Here is a 24,487-nt window from a genome sequence, read left to right on the forward strand (position 1 = left end):
TGAAAGAAACTAAATAACTATAAACTTAAACTATTAAAAGGAACCATACAAATTAGGAGCTTCCAAGTACAATAACAGGTAAAAACAAACCACTAATGAACTCCAATAGTAGAAGTGAGCATAAGCAATTAAAGTGTAAACTAAGTTGTTGGAAAATAGGAGACCTGGGGTGCTCCACTAAGTACCATACGAACATTTAAAAATGGAAGTTCCAGAAGGAAAGGAGAAGGGGCAGAAATGATGTGAAGGAATGATGGCTAAAATCTTCTCAAATTTGCTAGAATCCTTGAATCTACACATCCAAAAATGTTATGGAACTCCAAACAGAATAAACTAAAAGGAAATATACTCTGACACACAATATAGTCAAACTGTTGAAACTGAAGATAGAATCATACTGTTGTTGGTGTTGGATTTTTTTTTTAATAAGCTGCGGTTTGCACCACTGATAATAAAGAATGGTCATGTGCATGAAACAACAAACCTGTTAGTTTCAGAGGGGGAAGTAAAAAATAAAAACACAAGACAAACAGGAAACATGTGTTGAGGTGCAGGTCTGGAGGAGTCTGGGTTGTGAGCACACAATAAGGATCTAGAGGTGCAGGGGCCAACCCACCTCACCCCCTAGAGTAGCACCTCATTGACCCTCAGGATCAAGAGGCCTGAGTTACATGGAGTTACATTTTTTTCATCCTAGACTTAAATTTAATCTTAAAATGTCCCACCACCAATTTAATAGAGCAAGTGTAGGCATTTTCAAATCCTGAAGATAGAATCTTAAAAGAAATAAGAGACTAGCCATCAGAAAAATGTGACTCAAAGACCACATTGAGATACCCCTTCACATCCATGAAAATGGGTATCATGAAAAATACAGAAATTAACAAGTATTGATGGGTATGACAGGAAATGGGAATCCTTGTACGCTGCCAGTAGGAATGTAAAATGGTTTAGCTGCTGTAGAAGAGTTTGGTGGATCTTTAGGAAGTTAAACACAGAATTATATTAACCCGCAATTCTACTCTTAGGTGTCTGCTTACAAGAAAAAACATGCATCCACAAAAAAATTTGTTCACTAATGCTCATAGCAACCCTATTCACATCAGCCAAATGGTGTAAATAATCCACAAGTCAATCAATATATGAATGGATAAACAAAATGTAATATATACATGTGATGAATTAGCCATAAAAATGAAGTACTGATACATCCTACTCTGCCAATGAACCTTAAAAACATCATTCTAAATGAACAGATCAAAATTCACATATTGAAAAAAAAATTCACATATTGTATGATTGCTATGAAATATCTAGAATAGGTAAATCCATAGAAACCACAAATTGATGATTACCAAGTCTGGGGTGAGGAGGAGTTGGGGAATGACTGCTTAATGGATATGTTGGTTTCTTTTAGGGTGTTGGAAATGTGCTGGAACTAGGTAGAGACGGTAGTTTCAAAACACTGTAAATGCCAGTGAATTTTATACTTTAAAATGATTGCTTTTATGTTATGTGAATTTCACCTAAAGTCATTCAAAACACAAATGGTATATTACGTATTAAATTAGAGATATTAGATGATAGGAAACAGACTGTGGAGATGGGAAGGGGATCTAGGAATGGGGAGAAGAGTAAAAGGATTAAAGTCATAGATAGATATAGATAGATAACGTCATATATATATATATATATATATATATATATATATATATATATATATATATATATATTTCAACTTCCAAAAAAGAAAGCCTTTATTATGGACTGCAAACACATACTAATAAAAAAATAAGAATTATCAGTATTGTTGGTAGTATTAATCGTAGAGAACAGGGAAAGGGAACGATACTAGAACCTCTGCACTAAGACCTAGTCTCCTGCGAGCCACGACAGCACAAGGCGAATTACAGGAAAGGCAGAAAAATGAGACTGAGAAGAGAAGATGAGCTTTGGGTCTGACCAGTGCTGCTCTGGGCCACAAAGACGAAATCCCCCAGCTTACCGCACCTTTTATTCAGTACATCGGGAGAAACAAATGTAACAAATGACTTGCAGAGAGTTCGTACATCCGAGTAAACAAGATGTAACAATCCAAGAACAATGAGGAACTGAGTAGATGAAGATTTTGTTCCTCCCAGGATGTCTTCAACTGGTGTAATCTTGTCCTGGAGAATCACAGCATCACCGGATCACTGAGGTCTCAGTTGTGACCAGAGGCCAAAATGGAATTATGTCTCGGAATTCCACAGCTGGGCTGTAGGCAAGAGAACTAGGCTAACCAAATGATTTTACCCTAAAATTATGTAGCATTGCTCCCGACAATTAATAAGCAGATTCAAAAAATGTTCTAAAATACTACAAGTTAGAGGTGTAGTGTGTATGTTGTATACCCATAAAACTTAGCTGTTTACACTACTTTTAAAAAAATGGGATACAGGGCTAGGGATTAGGCTCAGTGGTTCTGCCGCCTGCCTCATAAGCACAAGGTCCTGAGTTCGATCTCCAGCACAAAAAAAAACTTACACAAGTAGCTAAATCTTGATCAAAAAACAAAAGAAAGGATAGAAAAACAAACTACAGAAAATACAGCTAATGGACTTTTGGAATGAGAACTTTAATTAAATATTCAGAAAATTTGCAGACAAGATGGAATGTTTGGGCCTAAAACTAGAAACTATAAAAATGAGACAAGTAGGCATTCTAGAACTGAAAAATGGGACAAATAATAAATAAAGGATGAGTTTAGTTGCTGAGTAGCCATGGTTAAAAGGAGGGGAAAAGTGGATGACGGGTTAAAAGAATAGTTACACTGAAAGAATGGGTAGATAAAAGGTGAGCAACAAACAGGTTATGATGAAGTAGCTGTATATGTAACTGGAGTCTGATCAAGAGAAACAATGGGACTGAAGCCCTATGTATTAGTTAGCCCTGGCTGCTGTAATAAAATGCCACAGAGTGGCTTAAACAGAATGAATGTATTGTCTTACTGTTGTGGTGGCTGCAAGTCTGAAGTCAAGGTGCTAGAATACTTTGGTTTTAGTGAGGGTGTGTTTGTTTGTTTGTTGTTTTGGCAGTACTGGGGCTTAAACACAGGGTCTTTGCACTGAGCTACATCCCCAGCCCTTCATTATTTGCGGGGCGGGGGGGTCTAAGTCCGTAAGTTGTCCAGGCTGGGCTCCAACTTGTGACATTTTAGCCTCAGGCTCCCAAAGTTCTGGGGTGATAGGCATACACCACACCAGTGAGAGCTCTCTTCCTGACTGGTGCATGGCACCTTCTCACTGTGACCTCACATGGCAGGGTAGGAAAGTTGGGGAGAGCACTCTAGTATTTCCTTATAAGAACACTAATCTTATCATATTGGATACTCACCCGTATGTCTTCTTTTACGCTTACCTCCTCATAGGCCAAATCTCCAAATATACTCCAGGTTAGACCTTCAACATGTGGATTCTGGGTGGGGTGGTGGTGGTGTTGCAATTCAGTGTATAGCACTGTATAAACCCTAAGCAGAATAAATACAAATTTATACCTAAATACATCATAGCTAAAGATAAAACTCTGCATGGCAGCCTATGTCTAATTTTAGCACTCAGTGGGACTGAGGCAGGAGAATCACAAGTTCAAACCCAGCCTGGGCAAATTAATGGTTTAGAAACCCCTGTCTCAAAATAAAAAATAAAAAGCAGACAACAGATAGCTTCAAAGAACTACATGAGAACTACATGAGATAGCTTCAAAGAACTACATAAACTTCAAAGAACTACATACCACTCCATCAGTGATATGGCGTGTACCTAGCATTTGTGAGGCCCTGGTTTCAATCCCCAGCACCAAAACCAACAACAATGAATTCCAAAGAACTGAAGGAGGTGATATCAGTGAGAATGGTGGAATAAGATTCCATGAAAATCCATTTTTCCAGAAAAACAGGAAAAACTTTGAGATAATTTGTTCATTTCAAAATTTTCAAAATTCTGGAAATTAAAAGCTTGCAATAGTCTAGGGAGCAAGCATTGCTTGATTGATTGACTCATTTATAAGAATGATGAGTTTGGGGCTGGGGACTTAGCTCAGTGGTTCCACTGCCTGCTGCACAAGTGCAGGGACCCGAGTTTGATCCCCGGTACAAGAAAAAAAAAAAAAAGAATGATGAGTTTTGTGGTGTTTTTAACTTGCCTTCTCATCACTCTTTTTAGCTCTTCATTAGAGTTATAAAGCATCAGTCCCATAATTGTAGAGAAAGCCAATAGCCTACCAGTCACTGGCTAGCCCCTGGTTTGGAGTCCCCCCAAAACACCCTTCCTAGAGAATTGTCATTATTTGGACTCTCTGGCAATCCTCTGGAAGCCCTTATTCAAAAGATTTCCCTTTACTTAACCTGATTTAGATCTTGCACAGTGAGAACAGCATTTTCCCTAGGACATTTGTTGAAAATAATCAGCAGGGAAAAAGAAGCAGAGAAATGTAGAAAATGCCAAAAAAATGAAAATGTTAGATTCACTAGACAAAGAATTTACATCAGGATTGGGGTTATAGCTCACTGGTGAAGTACTTGCCTAACAAATTTAAAGCCCTGGGTTTGATTCCCAGCACCACCAAAAAAAATTTTTTTAATTACCTTTTTTTTTGTATTAGAGATCGGACTCAGGACCTTGTGCTTTCGAGACAGGCACAGCATCACTGAACTAAATTGCCAGCCCTTTTTACTTATTTTAAGTGCATTTGAAGCATGACCTCTGTGGGGGTCTCTGGACAGATCACCGGACATGGAGTAGGAGCAAATCAGCTTTTGGGGGTGGGGTGGGGGTGGTACCGGGGAATCTTACTTGGGTCCTTGTGCTTGCGCAGCAGGCGGGAAACCACTGAGCTAAATCCCCGCCCCCATAATCAGCTTTTTATTAGCTGGTGGCTCCAAGGGATTCAAGAGAGCTTCAAACAGAAGTTTCCTTCCATTTTTATATATCTTTATGTTTCTATGGGGAGGGGGAAAGAGCAACTGTAGTTGCTGGGGAAACAGCCATCAATCTAAAAATAATTACATAAGCAGGGCAATGAAGGGAAAGCAGGGAGGTTTGGCAGGGCTTTCGAGGATTGTCTTGCTCTAGTGAGTTTGCATTACAGCAGTGGCTGTAGATGCAATATATCTTTCTCAGCAAGCATAGTGACCAGTTAACCTATGGTTGTCCAATTCAACATCAGGAAATGGCCTCCTCTTCTACATTCAAAGAACAAAAGGAAACTATGTCTTTAAAGATCAAGAAAACCATGAGAGTAATGTCGCCACAAACAGAAATATCAATAAGGAAACAGAAATGATAAAGAACCAAACAGAAATTCTGGAGTTCCAAAGTATAATAACTAAAACTTTTTAAACTCAATATGTGTACTCAAGAACAGAGCTGATAAAAAAAAAAAGACTCAGCAAATTTGAAGATGGGCCAATTGAGGTTACTTAGTCTGAAGAACAGAAAGAAGAAAAATGTACAAAGCATCAGAAACCTGTGAGATATCATCAAATATATCAATATACACATAATGGGAGTCCTAGAAGAGAAGAGAAAGGGACAGAAAGATTACTTAAACAAACAATAGAAGAAAATTCCTAAATTTGCTAGAATACATTAATCTACATATCCAAGTAATTCATCAAACCCCAAGTAGGACAAACTAAAAAAGTATCCATATCCATACATATCATGATCAAACCGTCAAAATCTAAAGAAAAGGATCTTGAAAAGTGAAATACAATTGCTCACATTGAAGAGACCTTTCAGAAGACTGAGAAGTGATTTTTCATCACAAACTATGGAAACTAGAAGGCCATGAGAGGGTATTCAAAGTGCTGAAAGAAATATACCATCAACCAAGACTTACATCTACAAAACTATAATTCAAGAAGAAGAAAAATATGTTATTCCAAGACACACAAGAAGAGACAATTTGACATCAGTAAACCTGCCATACAAGGACTATTAAAAAGAGTCTCAGTGAAATGAAACAATACTTAAGAGTATCTTGTTTCCATATGAAAAGAAAGAGCAGCAGAACATGGTGGTTCATGCCTGTAATCACAGCACTTTGGGAGACCGAGACAAGAGGAGCTCAAGTGTGAGTCCAACCTGAGCAATTTAACAAGACCCTGGCTCAATGTAAAAAAATTTAAAAGGGCTGAGGATGTAGCTCAGTGTAAAGATCTTGTGTTCAGGGCCGGGGATTTAGCTCAGTGGTTTTGCCACCTGATGAGCAAGTGCAAGGACCCGAGTTCGATCCCCAGTACCAAAAAAAAAAAAAAAAAAAAGATCTTGTGTTCAATCTTCAGTGCCACACACACACAAAAAGAATACTGATGAAGGTAACTAGGCAAATTTTTTAAAGTACATATATATTTTTGTTTATGATTCTTTTTTCCTCCTATTTGATTTAAAAAGAAAGCTGCATAAGGCTTTAACTATAAATCTATGCTTATGCTGATGGGCACACAATGTATGAATGTGTAATTTGTATGACAACATTGTAAGAAGGGAGAAGGGAACTCAGCTATATGGAAACAAGCTTTTGTATACTATTGATTTTAAGTTGGTATTAATCTGAAGTAGATTGTTAAATTAAGATGTACATTGAAATCATTCCAAACAAAAGTATATATGTATATATAGAGTCCACCCACAAATGTATACATTTCATAGAAAGAAAACTAGTATGATTGTTTTTTCAACAGATAGTGTTACCTTCATATGATTGTATATTACAGAGAGAATGTCGTACGTATATGGCAGAAAACCCACTACACTGCTGGCCCTTAGAGAAGAAATTGAAAATGCATGTGCAGCAGTCTCAAAGACCAAGCAGCAGTTACCCAAGCAGTAGTTTGCTATACTAATAAATGTCTGGAACCTAATGGCCACCACTTTGAGCACCTCTTTTAATTGCAGTGGCCGAAAGTAACTTGTATTAATTTCATGATGTCTCAATAAATTTAGTATTAAAATATTTATACAAGTTTTTCTTTTCCTGAAGTGTGTATACATTTTTAGTGGACTCTGTATATTAGTATCTATCTATCTATCTAAACAGTATATGTATAGTAAAAGAAATGAGAAGAGTTAAAAATAGTACATTAAAGTATCTAAAAAAGAGAGCAGTAATGGAAGATGATGGAAAAAGACATAAGACATTTAGAAAACAGCAAAATAATAAACAAATGTTTTCTTACTAGTAATTACATTAAATGGATTAAATACTCCAATCAAAATTATTTAATACATTGGCAGAATGAATTTTAAATGTGCAATTCCACTGTATGCTCTTTACAAGACATACTTTACATTCAAAGATAAAAATATGTTGAAAGCAAAAGGATAGTAAGAGCAATACTGTGCATTCAATAACCAAAAGAGATGTATAGTGCCTGTTCTAATATTCTCCAAGATAAATTTTATATTATTAGATATAAAGAGGGACTTTCTTTTTCTTTGAGATGGTGTCTCACTGTGTGGCCAGGTTGATCTCAAATACCTGGACTTCTGCTTCATCTTCCCAAGTGCTGGGATCCATGCCACTGTGCCCAGCAAGAGGGACATATTTTACTAATAAAAGTATTAATTAATCCACAAGACGTAACAATTATAAACATATGTAATTAACAACAGCTTCAAATATATGATGCCGAAACTGACAGAATTGAAGGAAGACGTAGAAAGTAACTTAAGTAGCATTTGGAGCTTCAACTTCATTTTGTCTCTTTTTCTTTTCTCTCTCTCTCTCTTTTGCTTTCTCTCCCTCTCTCTGTCTCTCTCTCTGTCTCTCTCTCTCTCTCTCTCTCTCTCTTTCTCTCTCTTCTTTTCTCTCTTTCTTTCCTTCTTTCTTTCTTCTTTCATACTGGGATTGGACCCAGGGTCCAGGGAGTTACATCCCAGCCCTGCCCTCCCACATCCTCTCCCCTTGTTTTTTGTTTTGTTTTCATGTTTTGTTTTGTTTTTTTTTTTGAGGGAGAGTATCACTGCGTAGTTCAGGTTGATCTTGAACTCCCTATGTAGCCTAAACTGGCCTCAAACTTGTTTCAATTCTTCTACCTCAGCCTCCAGAGTGCTGGGATTACAGGCATGCATCACCACACCTGGCTTCCCATCCCTTTTTCATTTTTTTATTTAGAGACAGGATGTCATTAACTTGACCAGACTTGGCTCAAACTTGCAATCCTCCTGCCTCAGCTTCTGGAGTGCTAGGATTACAAGTATGGGCCATGTCTGGCCATTTTGTCACTTTTAATAGTAGAATAAGCAGGCAATATCAAGAAAGAAACAGAAGATTCAAATAATACTATTTTTTATTTTTGAGACAGGGTCTCACTATGCAGACCAGATTGGCCTTGAACACACTGTGATCCTCCTGACTCAGCCTTCCAAGTGCTGGGATTACAGGCATGCTACACTACACTTGGCTTCAAATAATACTATATAAGCTGGACATAGTGGTGCATGCCTGTATTCCCAGCACTCAGGAAGCTGAGGAACAAAGATCACCATGAGTTTGAGGACAACCAGCTACTCAGGAGGCTGAGAAAGGAGAATCAAAAGTCAAGGCTAGCCTAGACAACTTTAGACAGACCCTGTTTCAAAATTAAAATTAAAATTAAAACAGATGGGCCGGGGATTTAGCTCAGTGGTTCCACTGCCTGCCTTGCAAGTGCATGGACCCAAGTTCGATCCCTGGTACAAAAAAAAAAAAAAAAAAATTAAAACAGTTGTAGACAGGGCCAGGGATTTAGCTCAGTGGTTTTGCCACCTGCCTTGCAAGCGCAAGGTCCTGAGTTCAATCCCCGGTACCAAACAAAAACAAAAGCAAAAAATGAATGTAGAGATGTAGCTCAGTGCTTCGTGGGTTCAATCCTCAGTAGTGCAAAAAAAAAAAATCCTCTGGGGACGTGAAAAAGGCTTTATCTGATAATATACTCTGGTAAGTAAAGTATAAAGAAAATGTTAGCCTTTAATAAGTAAAATTTTAATTATCTTAGGTAACCATAAAAAATAGTAAAATAATCTAAAACTAACAAGCTAGTGAGAGGAGGAAATAGAACTATATAAAATAATCCAAAAGCAGGAAAAGAAGCAGGAAGAAATGCAGAACAGATGGAATTAGAAAGGAATTAATAAGACCAATCAAAGTAGAGTTGAAGGCAAGAAGTATTCTTTTACTGAAAATAAAACAATTTATAAACAATCAAAGGTCAATCCATAAAGTGGTTCTTCCGCCTGCCCTGCAAGTGCAAGGTCCTGAGTTTGATCCCCAGTACCCCCCCCAAAAAAGAAAAGAAGATAAAACAAATCTGCATCTTGGGCCAGGGATGTAGCTCAGTGGAGCCATGCCTGCCTGGCAAGCACAAGGTCCTGAGTTCAATCCCTGGTACCAACAAAACAAAACAAAAACAAAAAACCAATCTGTATCTACAAGGAACTAATAACGCTAAAACAAAATTGAATATATCTGAAGAATATACAAAAGTCCATTTGCTAAGCAAAGAAAAGGTAAGAAGATTAGAATGATGTCTAGGGATATGTGGCTCATTGCCACACTGACAACTACAGAAACTTGAGTATCAGATTCATTGCATGTCCAGCCTTGGATCTTCATGTTATATGTTCATTCTAATCAAATTTCTTACAGATAAATCTTGAGTTTATTTTCAGGACACTTGCCCATACTATTATAACAGGGAAGGAACCTTGTCTGTGATTAATCTTTATATCCCCCACTAGGTATTTATATCTAATATAATAGATAGTGGGTGAATATCTTATTGAAATTTCTCCCTCTAGTCAAAGACATACAAAATCCAAATGCTATGCATTAATTTCAAGTAATATTTGCTAGAGAGATGCTTTTTTTACTAAAAAAGAATTAAAAGCCCCTTGGACTCCTCCTCCTCCATCATTATTGTAGTTGTCATTGGTGACAGTATCATCATCATCACCACCACGACTGCCACTTAATGAGTAGTTACTGAGTGGTTGGTGGTATGTCAGTGATTTACACATAACAATTCATTTAATCCTCATAGCACTATGATGAAAGAGCTATTATTGTAGTTCATATGTAACTTTTAAGGAAATGGAACCCAAAGATATTCAGATTTGCCTAATATGTGTGAGTCCACAGGTCTCTGGGTTTTAATCCCAGCACAGGAAAAGGAAAGGAAGGAAAGAAGGAAGGGAGGGAGGGAAAGAAGGAAAAGAAAAGAATCAAAACTCAGTTGAAACATTGTTTGTTTCACTCCACTCACTGATGTTGTAAAAAATATCTACTGAGCCCCTGCTACATGCCAGAGACTGGATTCAAAAATCAAATAGTAAAAATGGTATACTGCATACCACCGCTTGCTATCTCATCGTCCCCTAGGTACCCACCATTATTCAGTTTTCTTCTAAGTGAGCAATGTTTCTTGTGAGACCTGTAATTTCAGCTAATTTCCTTTCTGAATCAAACCTTGGTATGAGTAATGTTTCCCACCTTTCTTAATAGTCACAACTTCTTTGATGTCTTAAATAAGTCATTATTTCAGGTCCATTTCACAGCTGAGGGATAAGTGTGACTTTAGGAAGCCAGATAATCCTTGAATTTAGATGAAGTCTGTGGAAAAGGAGGGGGAGCTCCTGTAGGTTAACTTGCAGTGTCTTTACTCTCCATTTTTCTAGGGCATGATCATCCCTAGTGCTGGTAAAGCCCCATATTTTGTATCTCCACAATGTCCCTCCAGCCAGCATTCTCTGAACCAACCTCTCTCCCCCTCCCAACACATACACACATACAAACACACACAGAAACAAATACACACACACTAGCATCCCTGAAAAACATAGGTCTTGTGAATGCTTTGTTGGCCTGGCATCATGCCATTTGTTGCCTTTTGCTTTTTCTAAGAATAGAATCTTTAGAGTTAAGAACAGGAGAACTTTATGCCCATAAAATCTAAAATGACTTCATGAAAATTTAAAAATCAGGACTAGAATCTGGTCTGCCTTTTTCCTTCAGATATTTGCTCCCTTGGCAATGAAGTTCTTCCTCTCCTTTCTGGGTCATTAGAAGGGCACTTCAAAAAAAATTAAAAAAAAAAAAAGAAGGGCACTTCACTGGTGACAAAATGATAATATGAAGGTGCATAGGATGCAAGGGAGCAGGTTGGGCTGCTGATTAGAAAGTCCCATGGTCCACACAGCCAGAATCCCTGTCCATCATTTCTGGTACTTTCTCAAAGGTTGGTGCCTAGGAATTTTGCTGTACCTCCTTAGACTTAGATAATATGTTAAAATCTCACTTGGGATATTTTAACACTTGTTAAAAATTATTGTATGTCACATTACTGGCTACCACATGACATCCTTACATTATTTAAAATTATATAATACTGAGATATAATTCATATATCATACAATTTAAAGTGTTTTTCTCTAAGATAGTCACAAAGTTGTGTAACAATCACAATAACTGTTAGAATGTTTTCATCCCCCCAAAAAGTCCTGACTCCATTAGCAATTGTCCCTCATATACTTCCAACTTTTCTAGCCCTAGACAACTCTACTTTTTGTCTTTAGGGATTCAAATATTCTGGACATTTTATATATGGTATTTTGTGACTTGCTTCTTTTGAAAAATATATTTCCAAAGTTCTTTCATGTTGTAGTGTGTACAGAACTTCATTCCTTTTCATTAACAAATAATATTCCATGGTGTGGATATACCACATTTTATTTATCCATTCATCACTTGATAGACATTGGGTTGTTCAAGTTTTTGGCTGTTTTCACTCTTTGGCTATCATGAAGAATTCTGCTGCAAACACTTGTGAACAAGTTTTTGTGTGAACATGTTTTCATTTCTTGGGTACATATATACCTAGGAATGGAATTACAGTATTCCACTGGAACTGGTACTCCATGTTTAACTTTTTCAGGAACTGCTGGGCTGTTTTCCAAAGCAATTGCTTCATTTTACATTGCTACCAGCAAAGTGTGAGGGTTTGAAATTATCACATCCTCATTAACACTTGTTTTTGAAAAAACTTATTGTGTGGGGCCGGGGATTTAGCTTAGTGGTTCCACCGCCTGCCTTGCAAGCACAAGGTCCCAAGTTCAATCCCTGGTACCAAAAAAAAAAAAAAAAAAAAAAAAAGCTGCTTAAAAAACTTATTGTAGCTATCCTAGTATGTAAGAAGTGGTAGCTCACTGTGGTTTTTATTTGCATTTCCCTGATGATTAATGACATTGAACATCTTTTCATGTGCTTATTAGACATTTGAATATCCTCTTTGGAGAAATGCCTATTCAGTTCTTGTGCTCTTTTTGAGTTCTTCATCACATTTATTTATTTATTTATTTATTTATTTTGGTACTGGGGATCGAACTCGGGACCTTGTGCTTGCAAGACAGGCAGACTTCATCACTTTTATATTGAATAAATAAATATCATAAATCCTACCTAAGGATCCATGGTCAGTAAAATTCACCTGTTTCACAATGCTATGTGATACACATTGTAGTATGTAAAATGTGGGAAGGAGGCTGGGGGTGTGCCTCAGTGGTAGAACACCTGCCTAGCATGTGTGGATGGGGGCTTGATCCACAGCACCACCAAACCAAACCAAAACAAAGCAAATAAAACAAATAAACAGAATGCCAGTAAAAATGAGGGAAGAGCGCACGGGTGAAGAGATGATAAAGTAATTATTGGTTACCACCCATGTATTTCGGGCTCTGGTCCCATTCATCACATGGATGAAACATTTCTATTTGATCAGACTGTCATTTTGTTAAGTCAATAAGCCATTAAAATACTAATTAGATTTTGTCAAATACTAAATAAGATAAAACAATTTGATATGAGATTTAATAAATTATCGTCAGGGATGGGGATTTAGCTCAGTGGTTCGGCCTCCTGCCTCGAGAGTGCAAGGTCCCAAGTTCGATCCTCAGTACCAAAAATAAATAAATAAATAAATAAATAAATAAATAAATAATTGTCATTCCACTTGGTGTGGTGACTCAAGTCTCTAATTCCAGCTCTTAGGGAGGATGAGGCAAGGCTGTAAGTTCATGTCCTGCCTGGGCAAATTAGCCAGATCTTGTCTCTAAATAAAAAATAATAAAGGCCTGGGGATGTAGTTCAGTGTGAAAGCTGTGGGTTCAACCCCCAGTACTGCAAAAATAAAAATAAAAAATAAAAACAAAAATTATTGTCATTCCAACACTCAAAGGTAATAAGTCTTGCAGTATAAGTAGAAATGGAACTAAATTGCTATAACAAAATCCATTTGTGCTTTCAAGCCACTGCTAATTTGGAATTTTACCTCTACATATATTTAATTATTGGAAATAAGTTGCAAAAAATTTACCTAAGTTCTTACTTGATAAATTAGAGGTGAGAACTACCTTTTCTTACAAAATCTGGTCCTTTGTACAATGATGAAAATAAATGGTGCCAAATTTTTGGAGAGAGTCTTGTTTAATTCGGTATATAATTAAAATCTCATGTAGCTTTATTGGTTTTAGTATCCAGCAGAGAAAAAATATTGAAACTCCAAGAGATTTTGAATTAAATAGCTACAACAGTTTTGTTTTATTAGTTCTGACTGTGTGAAAAAAAAATCATAAGGACAATGTTGGAAAAATCTAGTTCTTTTAGAGCCCCAAATGACTTTTAAAACAATAAAACAAACTATAAAACCCACACAAGTGATATTAAAAATTATGTAGTTCAATAAATGTGACATTCACAAATGTGGTTGTAATTTTTTTTAACTACAGCAAAGTGAACATGGATCTGATGACTGGATTTAGAAAAGGTAGTGTTATATAGCTTAACAGAATTAAGTGCTTCAATTTGCTGGTGAGGATTATGTAGCTGATTTGGAATGTTATACCACTGCCTTTTTAAAGGTCTACATCCACTTCCCAAGGTCTGTGGTGACATCAAAGAAAAGAGTGATGCTTCCTTTATTAGTGATTATTTAATGATTAGAGATAATTTCCCTAGTATTAGTGATTATTAATGATCATTCTTCTAGCATTTTAATATTTGGGGGGATGTTTGTTGATTTAGATCTTCTTGGCTTGTGGCTGCATCAAGCCCAGAATAAACTAGTACTATCAACTCACACTATTTTTGAAGATGGTGTATGAAGGCTACCTAGTGATTTCTGTAAAGGCTGTAAATGAACAGGAGTAATTATTCCGGTTACTCGCTAGGCGGAAGGGGCAAAAATGAAGAAAAATAAAATGAGGGGAAAACATTTGTGAGAAAAATACTTAGTTATTTGCTTAGTTCACTGAGGTCCTCATCTTTGAAGACCAAATAAAACTTTTGAAGGGATATTTGAAGTTCAGACAGTAACTGTCCTTTCTTGGTCCCCAGAACCTGTGTCTGTTCTTGGTACACAGAACAGATCAAATTCTCCAGCAGGCTACACAATGAGAATGATGGCTGGTGGAGTCTACAGACATCAGAGCTGACCCACACACAGCCCGATGATTCCCCAAAACTCCTCTACTGATGGTTCCAGGGGCAAGGTGCTACCTAAAATTATAGGCAGACTTAACAGATAATTTATAATTTTTACCTTCAAAAAAATGAAACAGTGCTTTCATTTTTAACATTCAAAATCATACTTTTTCCCAGCTTTCATGTTGAAAACTTTAAAAACTTTAAAACCTAGAGAAGAATTATATTTTCCAATATAACTCACAATACTAACATCACACCCAAGACAACACTAATTTAATATTGTCATACAATTCATATTTAATATTCAATATTAACTAACATACAATTCATACTCACATTCCTTCATTATCCTTGAACAAGTTTTTTAATATATTTTTTAAAAACCTAGAGTCCAATCAACTTGATACCATAAGACCTTGTGAGATTCCTCATCTTTAACATTTCACACATTACTTTTGCTATCCAAGGATGATTTTGAGTGAAATGTTATATTTTCTGATTTTATCAACTTTCTACATTTGTTAGCTGGCATTCTTCCAGTTTTCCCACCCTCTACCCCTTTCTCTTGCTTTATTACCACGAGCTCATACAGGGTTTCAGAAGTGTGTTATAATGTCCCCAAATTTAGCCAAAGCAAGCCCCTTCAAGGTAGCCTCCCCACCCTCCATGATTTCTGGCAACATGGTTTCTTGTGCATGTTGTACCTTTCCTGCCTCAGATTTACAATCAGCCACTTATTCAAGGACTTAATTATAGTATTAATGGGTCACACATGCATATGGTTCAATTCTTGAAATATTCATGGGATACACATTCTCCCTTCAGCCCCATCCCTGTCTTCAGCCAATGTTATTTGGACAACCAATATTATTAATTTTTTGTTATATAATAGGACAAACACAGAGATAGGTATGTTCTTACTCCCAAGGTTTTAACTCAAATGATAGTACATTACACTCACTAGGTTTGTCTGTGCTTGTAGCTCTTGCCTGTCATTTGATCCTGAAAGATGCCTATGTCTAGGCATGGACAAGTCAAGTGTCTTTCAGAAAAGAAAAGCTCAGGGTGGTGAATTGACCAAGTGTCGTTATTAGCTAACAACACTCTTTCCAAGTCTCTGGACTTGGAATGTTCCTGTCTCTCACTCTAGTCTTGTTGACACCTACTTATCTTTCAAACCTCAACCCTTTGGGAAGTCTTTCCCTTCCCTACAGTTCCAAGACCCTCTCCCCACCTCCACAACTAAGTGATGTTCTCTTGTTATAAGGTTTCAGCTCTTTGTGCACGTCTCCTTCCTAGCACATGTATGTTACTGTGTTAAATTTGTTTCCTGCCTCCGTGAGGACAAGGATTATATGTCTTGTTCGCTGCACACCGCAGTTGTTCAACAAAAATGTGCGAAGTGAAACTCGAACCCAAGCAGTCCGGCTCCCGGTCCAGTCTCCCTACTTCAGTCCCACTGCAGTTGGAGAAACAGTTCAAAGATGTAGATTTAATAATAATTTTAAAAATCCTATAGAAAAAGGTCGGAAATCTTTCTATTTCCAGGACTAATATAGAACCTTAGCGGAAACAGCACACTGCTAGGTGTGACGACCGAAGGAGGGCGTCAATCAAGAAATTGGCCCTTTGCACAGGAGGCGCGCAGAGGCGCACAGAGCTGAGGCCACGCTGCACTAGGAAGGACAGCGCCCCACCTTTAACAGAAAGCAGGTGCAAAACGGAGGATCCCGTCTGCCTGCAGCTGTGACCCCCAAGGCTGGGGAGAAAGGACACAGAGCATCCCCCATTGCATCCAAGAGGACTTCATAGCCTCTGCCTGGTGCTGTTCGACCTAGTCCTCCCCTTGCGTCCTGTCCTGAGCAGCTTCTGCCAGCATCCCAGAGATGGCTGGGGTCCAGGAGCTCCCCAGTGAAATAGGCTGGAGCGCCCTGAGGCTGGAGCACCTGAAGTCTAGTCGCCTGAACCCCGCCAGAATGCAGCTAAGGGCGGAGTTTCTTCTCTTTGGAGCAGCTCTAGGAGCCTTGGGCACTCTCCAGTTGCGAGTGTAAGAGGAGCCCCGGGCAATAACCAGCGTCACCGTTATTCCAGGGAGCGCACCGTCCTGGAAGGGTTCTCTTGGGACTGCGAAGCCACCCAGCCCAATCCGGTCGCTCCTCGCCTAGGGCAAGCTGTCCCTACTCTGGACTCAGGCCTGGACCAAGCTCCCAGCTGGGGCTATGGCCGCCGGGGTCAGCGTTCCTGGCAGCTGCTGCCCTCCTGTCTCTTCCGACGGACGCGCCTCGGCCTTTCCTGAAGGGCGTCTACGGCTACGACGCCTGGAGTGCCCAGTGGCGACTTCGGCGGAGGCCACCTAGCTAGGCGAAGGGTCCTCGGAGCCCCGAGTTAGAGCGTTCCGGGGGCGTGGAGCTCGGCCGGCGGGGGCGGGCCAGGGGTGGGGGCGGGAGGCGGCTCTCGGGACCAGCGCCATTGGCCGCAGGGCCGGGCGGCAGGAAGGGGACCAGGAGCCCGGCCCCACCCCGCGGCCGGCAGAGCCTATCGCCGGGAGCTCGGGGCGCCGATAAATGTAGCACCGCGGCGCGGGCTGGCAGCTCTCCGAGGGCCCGGAGCGCAGGAGCCATGCAGTACCCGCACCCCGGGCCGGCGGCGGCGGCGGCGGCGGGGGGGGTGCCCCTGTACGCGCCCACCCCGCTGCTGCAGCCCGCGCACCCGACGCCCTTCTACATCGAAGACATCCTGGGCCGCGGGCCCGCCGCCCCCACGCCCACCCCCACGCTGCCGTCCCCCAACTCCTCCTTCACCAGCCTCGTGTCCTCCTACCGGACCCCGGTGTACGAGCCCACGCCGATCCACCCAGCCTTCTCGCACCACCCCGCTGCCGCGCTGGCCGCCGCCTACGGCCCGGGCGGCCTCGGAGGCCCTCTGTACCCCTTCCCGCGGACGGTGAACGACTACACGCACGCCTTGCTCCGCCACGACCCCCTGGGTAAGGCGGCCGGGTCACGGCGGGGCCAAGCAGAGGCGACTGCTAGGAAGGCGCCACCCGGCAGGTGGCAGCGCCCGGGAGGCGGCGGGGGCGGAGGGGAGAGGCAATTGAAAGTTGTGGCCAAAACGATTGAAAAGCGGCTCTCGGGCGCGCGCGGGGATTGGAGGCGCGAACCCCGGGGGCGCGCAGCCCGCGCTAACCGCACAGTGACTCAGATTGGTTTTCCTGCACCTTGCAGGCGTCGGGGCGCGCGGCCCTGGGAGGGCGTCGGGAGCTGGCTGCGGAGGGCAGCCTGCGGCAGCGCGTGTCACCCAGGGTGGGGCACCCCAGCAACACGGACGGGGAGGACGGTGTCCAGGCACCCCGGCCCTGCCCCAGAAGGGCAGGGAAGCTGCCGGGCCCGGGCGGTTACGAGGCTGGACTTGGTTCAACAAGCTTGTGCAGTGAAAGAGCCTGACCCTTTCCGTTCATACAGGAAATCTTGACTTCTCGATAGGAGTAAATCTGGTTTCAGAAGCTGTTAAGTGTTTTCCTGGCTGCATGAAGCAGACCCTTCCCCCGGAGTAGTGCACGCTGCTGATTATTTTATCGACATCCTCAATACAGACAAATTCAGGAAACACTCGACTTCTGATAGCCGGGATCCGTTTTTCTGATATTGTTCATTTCCTCTGTGTGGGATGTGACTTTATGGCAGCTAAAATAACCAGTTGCTTCCTTTTTTTTTTCTCGAGGCTGTTTTGCACCAGTCTGAAGCCTGACGCAAGCAAAATCTCGAAAAAACAATGCCAGCTTTCAAAGCGCTTAGGCACAGGCCTTTAGACGCACCGACGGACGGACTGACGGACACCTCTTTAGAGCAGGAAAGTGCAGACCTCGGGCACCAGTTAGGAAGAGCAGCGCACTGGGCAGTTTGAGGGACTTGCCCCGTCCGTGCGCAGCCTAAGAAATAAGCCACCATAAATGTCTGGACGCGGGTTGCCCTTGGGGCCCCTAGGATGTGAAGCCCTAGGGTAGTTAAGGGAAAGGGGAGCTTCCCCTGGGCCACCAGAGTTTTAAATCAACACTGTTATTGGCAGCTTCATCGGCATTATAATGGCAGGGTCTCTAGTCTAACTTAGTCCACTTTGGCTTCTCAACGCTAACAAGATTTGGGATGTGTGAGTTACATTTTCTAAAAAGGCTATTTACTATATTTGTGTTTGTTTTTTTTTTTTATCCCAGCCTACTGGGTTTTGTGCCAGGGCCCCGGTGGCTCTGTCCCCTGTGGGGGCCGGAGCGGACCCTCAGCCCGACCAGGCTTGAGGACGAACGTTTTCACAGATCGCGCCCTGGGTTTCCTTAGGTGACTTCTGGGACCGCGCAGGAGGAAGCAAAGGGTTTTTCGTGATAGACCAACAGGAAACACATTGACGGAAATGTTGCCATAGTCCATGGGGTGGTTTTAACTGGCCGCCCCCGCGGGCCGAGTGTGAAATCAGAGGAGGCGCGGCGCCTTCAGGCCAGGATTGGAGGCTCCGAGCGCGGCCTAGTGCGGCTCCCAGCACCCGGGCTTCTCACGAAGCCAGGCCCAGGGTGCTGTAGCAGCCCCACTCCTCCCCAAAACCCACACACTAGCGTCTCTGGAAAGCGCGTTTCAGCAACGGAGAGGACTGAGAGGTACAAAAAGTTGTGCATAATTTCCAGACCAACTTTTGAAAGAGTTGTCATGGTGTTTTAAGCCCAGCCGGCATTGAGCATTTGTTTGGGGATGAAAAGATTTGTGTTCTTACCTAGTCATCAGTATGAAGATTGTGTGTCCCAGTGTACGAGGTGCTCAGTGTGTGCCTATACAGTGTAGTTTGTGACTTTGGGTGTTCGTCTGCGTGTGTCAGGGTATGTGTTGGTTGGTGGGAGCCCGTGGGGTCCCTGTGCTGGGGTTGTAATGAGTAGGTCAGGTCGAGTGGCTTCCTGCGTCTTCTCCCTCACTTCATCACCACCGCCAGGGTGGTCTAGAGGGTGCCCCAGAGGGCTCCAGCTCCAGGGCGGTTGCTAACCACTACTCTCCTTGCGCTAGGCAAGCCGGTGCTCTGGAGTCCCTTCTTGCAGAGACCTCTACATAAAAGGAAAGGTGGCCAGGTGAGGTTCTCCAACGACCAGACCATCGAGCTGGAGAAGAAATTCGAAACGCAGAAATACCTCTCCCCGCCAGAGCGGAAGCGTCTGGCCAAGATGCTGCAGCTCAGCGAGAGACAGGTAAGCGCCCCCTGGCTCGAGCGGCCGGGGTCACCAGGACCAAGGGCAGCAGAATGGGGAGAAACCACGTTGCACTGAGATACTGTTCAATATTTGGAGGGTTGGTTGGCTCCCCAGTCGCGGATCTGCTTCTTTCTCTTCTCCTGCCCAAGTTCCTCCGGATTCTGGGCTCTTGATAAGTTTTCTTTCTCTTTCCTGTAGGTCAAAACCTGGTTTCAGAATCGACGCGCTAAATGGAGAAGACTAAAACAGGTATCAACGCAGTAGTTCTGTTTCTATGGGAATAAATATTTGTATCATGTTATCTCAATGCGAGGCCTGTTATGGGTTGTATGCAAAAGTCATTTGAGAGACTATTTAACCTCTTCACCTTGATTAAAAAGGCAAATAGTCCTGCTGAAATTCAGGATGAGTTGCTCAGGTGGCAATAATGCTAAAAGCACCTAATGCAGTTCCTATATCAATTATGCTTGGGTTTTCACACACTGGCTAGTAAAACTCCCAGCTAATTGTTTTATAAACCCCATATGTTGTTTATCTAATTAACGCAGGAAAGATAAAGTAATTGACAGTAAATGATTTAAGCAGTTATCTTTGGGAGAAAATTGTTTCTTTTCTTTACACAGCCATAATAAAACCCGGCAGAACTCAAGGGTAAATATAAGGACACAAACACCTTTAAGTCTTGTTTGTGCTGTCTTTAAGAAGAATAAAATATCAAAAAGTTTAAAAATTATTTTCCATCTAATGCCAACTCTTAAAATGAATATAAAACATGTAAGAAAATATCCAAGCCTGTTTGGAAAGTAGTTTAAAATTTCTAACAGTCTTTCTTCCAGTGACCTTGTTACGCAATATATGATAAAAAGGAAAGGGCTATTCAGTTTTTAAGGAAGCTCTATTTGTTTAAAGCTGAAGATTTATTGTTGATATCCTAATCTGGATATGTTTCCAAAGTTATCTGACAATTGCTGAATTGTTAATTTTCCCGTTTTAAACAATAAATACAATATTTTGAAATAATAATATGGGTGAGGAAATTTAATGTGGGTTGTTAAATTTATTGATCATTACTTTTCCATTAAGAACAAGATGATATCCCAAAGAAAGATCATTTTAAAACAGAAAATAAAATTTCCGTAATTTTATTATTCTAACATGATTTACATGTTTGCAGATTTCTTCTCAGGCTCTGACCTTGTGCATTTGTTACACAGTTGAAAACTTGAATGTATTACTTTATATTGTTTTAAAAAACAGCATATCATATTTTTCTTCTGTGTAGTATTAATATTCATTTTAGACAAGCACAGGATTAAAAATTCACTAACTTATTTAGTTCTTGTTCAAAGGCTTGTTTCTACTTTTCCGAGGATAGTTTCTATATAATATGGGAATATTTTTCAGAAATTTCCTCTAGATTTTAAGCAAATTTTAGTTAATTCTCTCCCTTCTCAGCAACATTCTTCTACTTACATATTTTTCTTTGCCATGATTTTGTCACTTGCTATGTATTTGTGTGTACATGTTTGTATATTTACATTAGAAAATGAATGAAAAATAATTCAATCTAATAATTTGGAAACTTTCTTAATTCACCACTTTGGGGTGGGAGGAAGTGCTGGAGATTGAATCTGGGGCCTTGTACAGGCCCCAATCCCTAACATTTGTGTTCTTAAAATGTCTATAAGCCTGTGTTAATTGGCAAGATTTAAATATTTAAAGAATGAAGATAATGTGCAGCTGTTGTGATTTGAGTTTTCCCCCTCAAATTTTTAAGAATCCTGACACCATGGGTCTAGGGTGGTATTAACTGTTTATGCTGAAGGTTGCAATTTTTTGAATTTCTACATGAAATTCATATGTTATCTAGAAAATTCAAGGAATAAGAATTTGAAGAGAAAATTTTTTATTATGTTCCATTGTTACATGCCATTCCAAAAGTGGGGCACTAGGTATAAAAGGATTAAGTGTTCCATTGATACAGTACATTTACACTTATATTTGTGATTCATACTTTTATTTCTTTCAAATCAAGAAAGAATCACAATGTATTTTCCAAATGAAAAGATTATAACTGAAAACATTTAATAAACGAAAAAAGTATGGTGCAGGATGAAAAGACATTTTGATATACGCCTCTTCTCCATATTTCATGGTCCTACCTATTTCCATTTTCATCCCTTTCATCCAGGAGAACCCTCAAAGCAATAAAAAGGAGGAACTGGAAAGTTTGGACAATCCCTGCGACCAGAGGCAAAACTTGCCCAGTGAAGAGAATAAAGGTGCTTCTTTGGATAGTTCACAGTGTTCACCCTCCCCTGCCTCCCAGGAAGACCTTGATTCAGAGATTTCAGAGAATTCTGACCAGGAAGTGGACATTGAAGGCGATAAAAGCTATTTTAACGCTGGATGATGGTCACCAGCATTCAAAAAACTGGACTGGGAAGTAACATTTTGCTGTAGAAATTCTTCACAGAAGAACTGGAAAACTATAAGAGAAAGGAAAACCCATTTTCTAGTATTCTGGATACCTAAAAATTTTTGGTGCACTGGTTAATTAGAAAAGTTACCTTGAAGCCTTAATTTTAATTTAACAAATGGTGTATGTACTGATTTTAGGTTGTTTTGATAAAAATTCATGCCCTTTTTAGAAAAAAAGTAAATTGTTATTTCTATTTATAAAAAGTAATTTTGAACTTTTGTTAAATTTTTTAAGTTATAATTTTAAAGATTTTAATGGGCTCTTCTTGAATGACTCTGTAATCTGTATTTACGTCCTACTTAATGGCAAAGCAGAAAGCACCCTCAAATCCAGTGCCTTGGAAAAGGGGCCCATATTTCAGGCAGCTTGGAATACTTTAAAAGGAAATGGTCTTTACTTTTATATGATATTCTTAACTGTTGCCTTAAATCCACAACCAATTCAGAGCAGAGCTGATAAGGCTCTTAAATACTTGCTTTGCTCTATCACTTAGTACCTGTTTGACAGAGGTGTTAAGAGGATAGTGCTGTCCTACAGGCAGAGAAACTGACTCATCGGTGACTAACAATCTCAGATGAACTAGAAATTCCAGATTAAGTGTAAGTAGATTGTAGATATTGTGTTTTACATCAGACAGTGTGTATAACGTGTATATAGAATTGTTCACTGTAAAAACAATGGCCAGAATTTTTTAAAATGAGTTCATTGTCTATAAAATAAATCTGTCCTTGAGACGACTGACCTTGTGAGACATCACATTCTCTGGGTTTAAAACAAACAAACCCAAAACACACACCTTTTCTTAGAATACCTTCCGGGGTGCCAGGGGGGTGCTCTGGGACTGGGAATTCTGGGCGCGGAGCTCTCTGGGCCTCTCGCTCCGTGCATCCTGGCGGCGCAGCGGACTGGCGTGGTGGACTAGGGTCCCTCGAATGTGAGTTTGGAGTTTGGCGGGAGCCGGGTGGGGTGGGGGTGCTGGGTGCGGCTTCTGCTAGCCGGATATCTCCTACCCTCCTTTCCGAAATGGACGAGTTGGCCCGGCAAGCAGAGGCAGGCGGGTTCGCCCGAGCCCATCGATCGTCCTGGGCAGCGCGGCTGGTCCGGGCCGCTGACCTTGACCGATGTGAGTCAACACCGCGTCATCCGTGAAGGCTCCGGAGCCCCTCTGCTAGGCCAAGCCGCCGGGGTTGGGGCGAGCGGAGAGGTAGCGTCAAGGCAGGATTCTCCTGCTGAGGCAGCTTCAGAATCACCAACGGGGCTTGAAACTCTCTGCCCCATCATCCCCAGAGCTCAGATTGGTAGCTCTAGGATGGGAGAGAGAATTTGAGTTTCTACAAGAGTGTGGGTTTTGCCAAAGCTGCTGGTGCCCAGAGCACACTTTGAGAACCATTGTCTAAGGTGCTTTTAGTGTGGGTAGCAACTGGGACAGCTCAACCTTGGGTTGGGGGTTGGAGCTGAGAGGGAGGAGGAGGGAGAGAGATTATGGGAACCAGGGAGTGTCCTGGGTGGTAGCAGTGAAGTTTAATGGCTAGAGGAGGGTTCAGGGTGCAAGACCGGTTATTGTGGGACTTAGGAAAATGAAGGTGCTGAGACAAAGGGGGACATATCTGAGGCTTCTAACAGTCCTGGATATGGCTAGCCTGCAGCCACCTCCCTGTTTAGCTGGGACATCAGGTCTTTGGCATTCCAGAAAAACCACAACAAAGACCTGTGGGGAAGAGGCCTAGAAATCTCTCCCTCCATGCAACCCTCCAGTTGTGGTGAAACTGGGTGAGGCCTTGGGACAGAATGACTCTACCCTGATCTGGCTGACAAGGGATGTGGCTGCCCAGATGTGGACCCTCAGGCAAAGACAGTGAAAAAATCATTTCTCTTAGCAGATTGCTACATCTTCCCTCCGCAGATTTCTACAAAAGCCCCTGGAATTGCAGGTGTTTTTGATTTTCGAGACTGAGTGCTGATTCTTAGGCAGAGAGATGTGGATAGGCCTGGAAACTTGAAGATTTGCACTGGAGTTTTAGTTCTTGGCCTCATTGCTTTCATTTGTAGAACAAAGATGGTCTAGCTGAAATACACGACTTCTCCTGCTCCCCATTTGCCAACTCAGTTCATGCTCTTGATTTTCCCCCCATTCTACATTTTCTCCCCGTATTAGAGCTCAAAACAGCCACCCAGTGGGAGAGTTTTCCTTCCCATCAGCTGCTGACTCGAAGCTTTCAAGTTACATCAAGGTTTCAAAGGCCATAATCAATCTTATCTGAAATAGGGACTGTGTGTATCAG

The 24,487-nt window shown here is 41.1% G+C and overlaps 1 protein-coding gene and 1 long non-coding RNA gene across 2 annotated transcripts; one reads left to right on the forward strand and one right to left on the reverse strand.

The window, feature by feature from the left end:
• Positions 1-1,764: 1,764 nt before the first annotated feature.
• LOC147825653 (uncharacterized) lies at positions 1,765-16,897 on the reverse strand. Its single transcript, XR_015440361.1, has 3 exons — positions 10,513-16,897; positions 3,400-3,508; positions 1,765-2,257 (listed from the first exon to the last, which is right to left on the reverse strand). It is a non-coding gene; the product is annotated as an uncharacterized LOC147825653 (long non-coding RNA).
• A 123-nt stretch (positions 16,898-17,020) lies between these two features.
• On the forward strand, positions 17,021-22,947 carry Hhex (hematopoietically expressed homeobox). Its single transcript, XM_004838513.4, has 4 exons — positions 17,021-17,485; positions 19,542-19,720; positions 19,922-19,972; positions 21,915-22,947. The coding sequence occupies exons 1-4, from the start codon at positions 17,119-17,121 to the stop codon at positions 22,134-22,136; spliced, it is 819 nt and encodes a 272-aa protein (XP_004838570.2). The 5' UTR covers positions 17,021-17,118; the 3' UTR covers positions 22,137-22,947.
• Positions 22,948-24,487: the final 1,540 nt, after the last annotated feature.

Source organism: Heterocephalus glaber, unplaced genomic scaffold, assembly GCF_053883595.1.
Source record: "Heterocephalus glaber isolate CG9 unplaced genomic scaffold, H.glaber_assembly_v1.0 deba00001497, whole genome shotgun sequence".
Taxonomy (NCBI): domain Eukaryota; kingdom Metazoa; phylum Chordata; class Mammalia; order Rodentia; family Bathyergidae; genus Heterocephalus; species Heterocephalus glaber.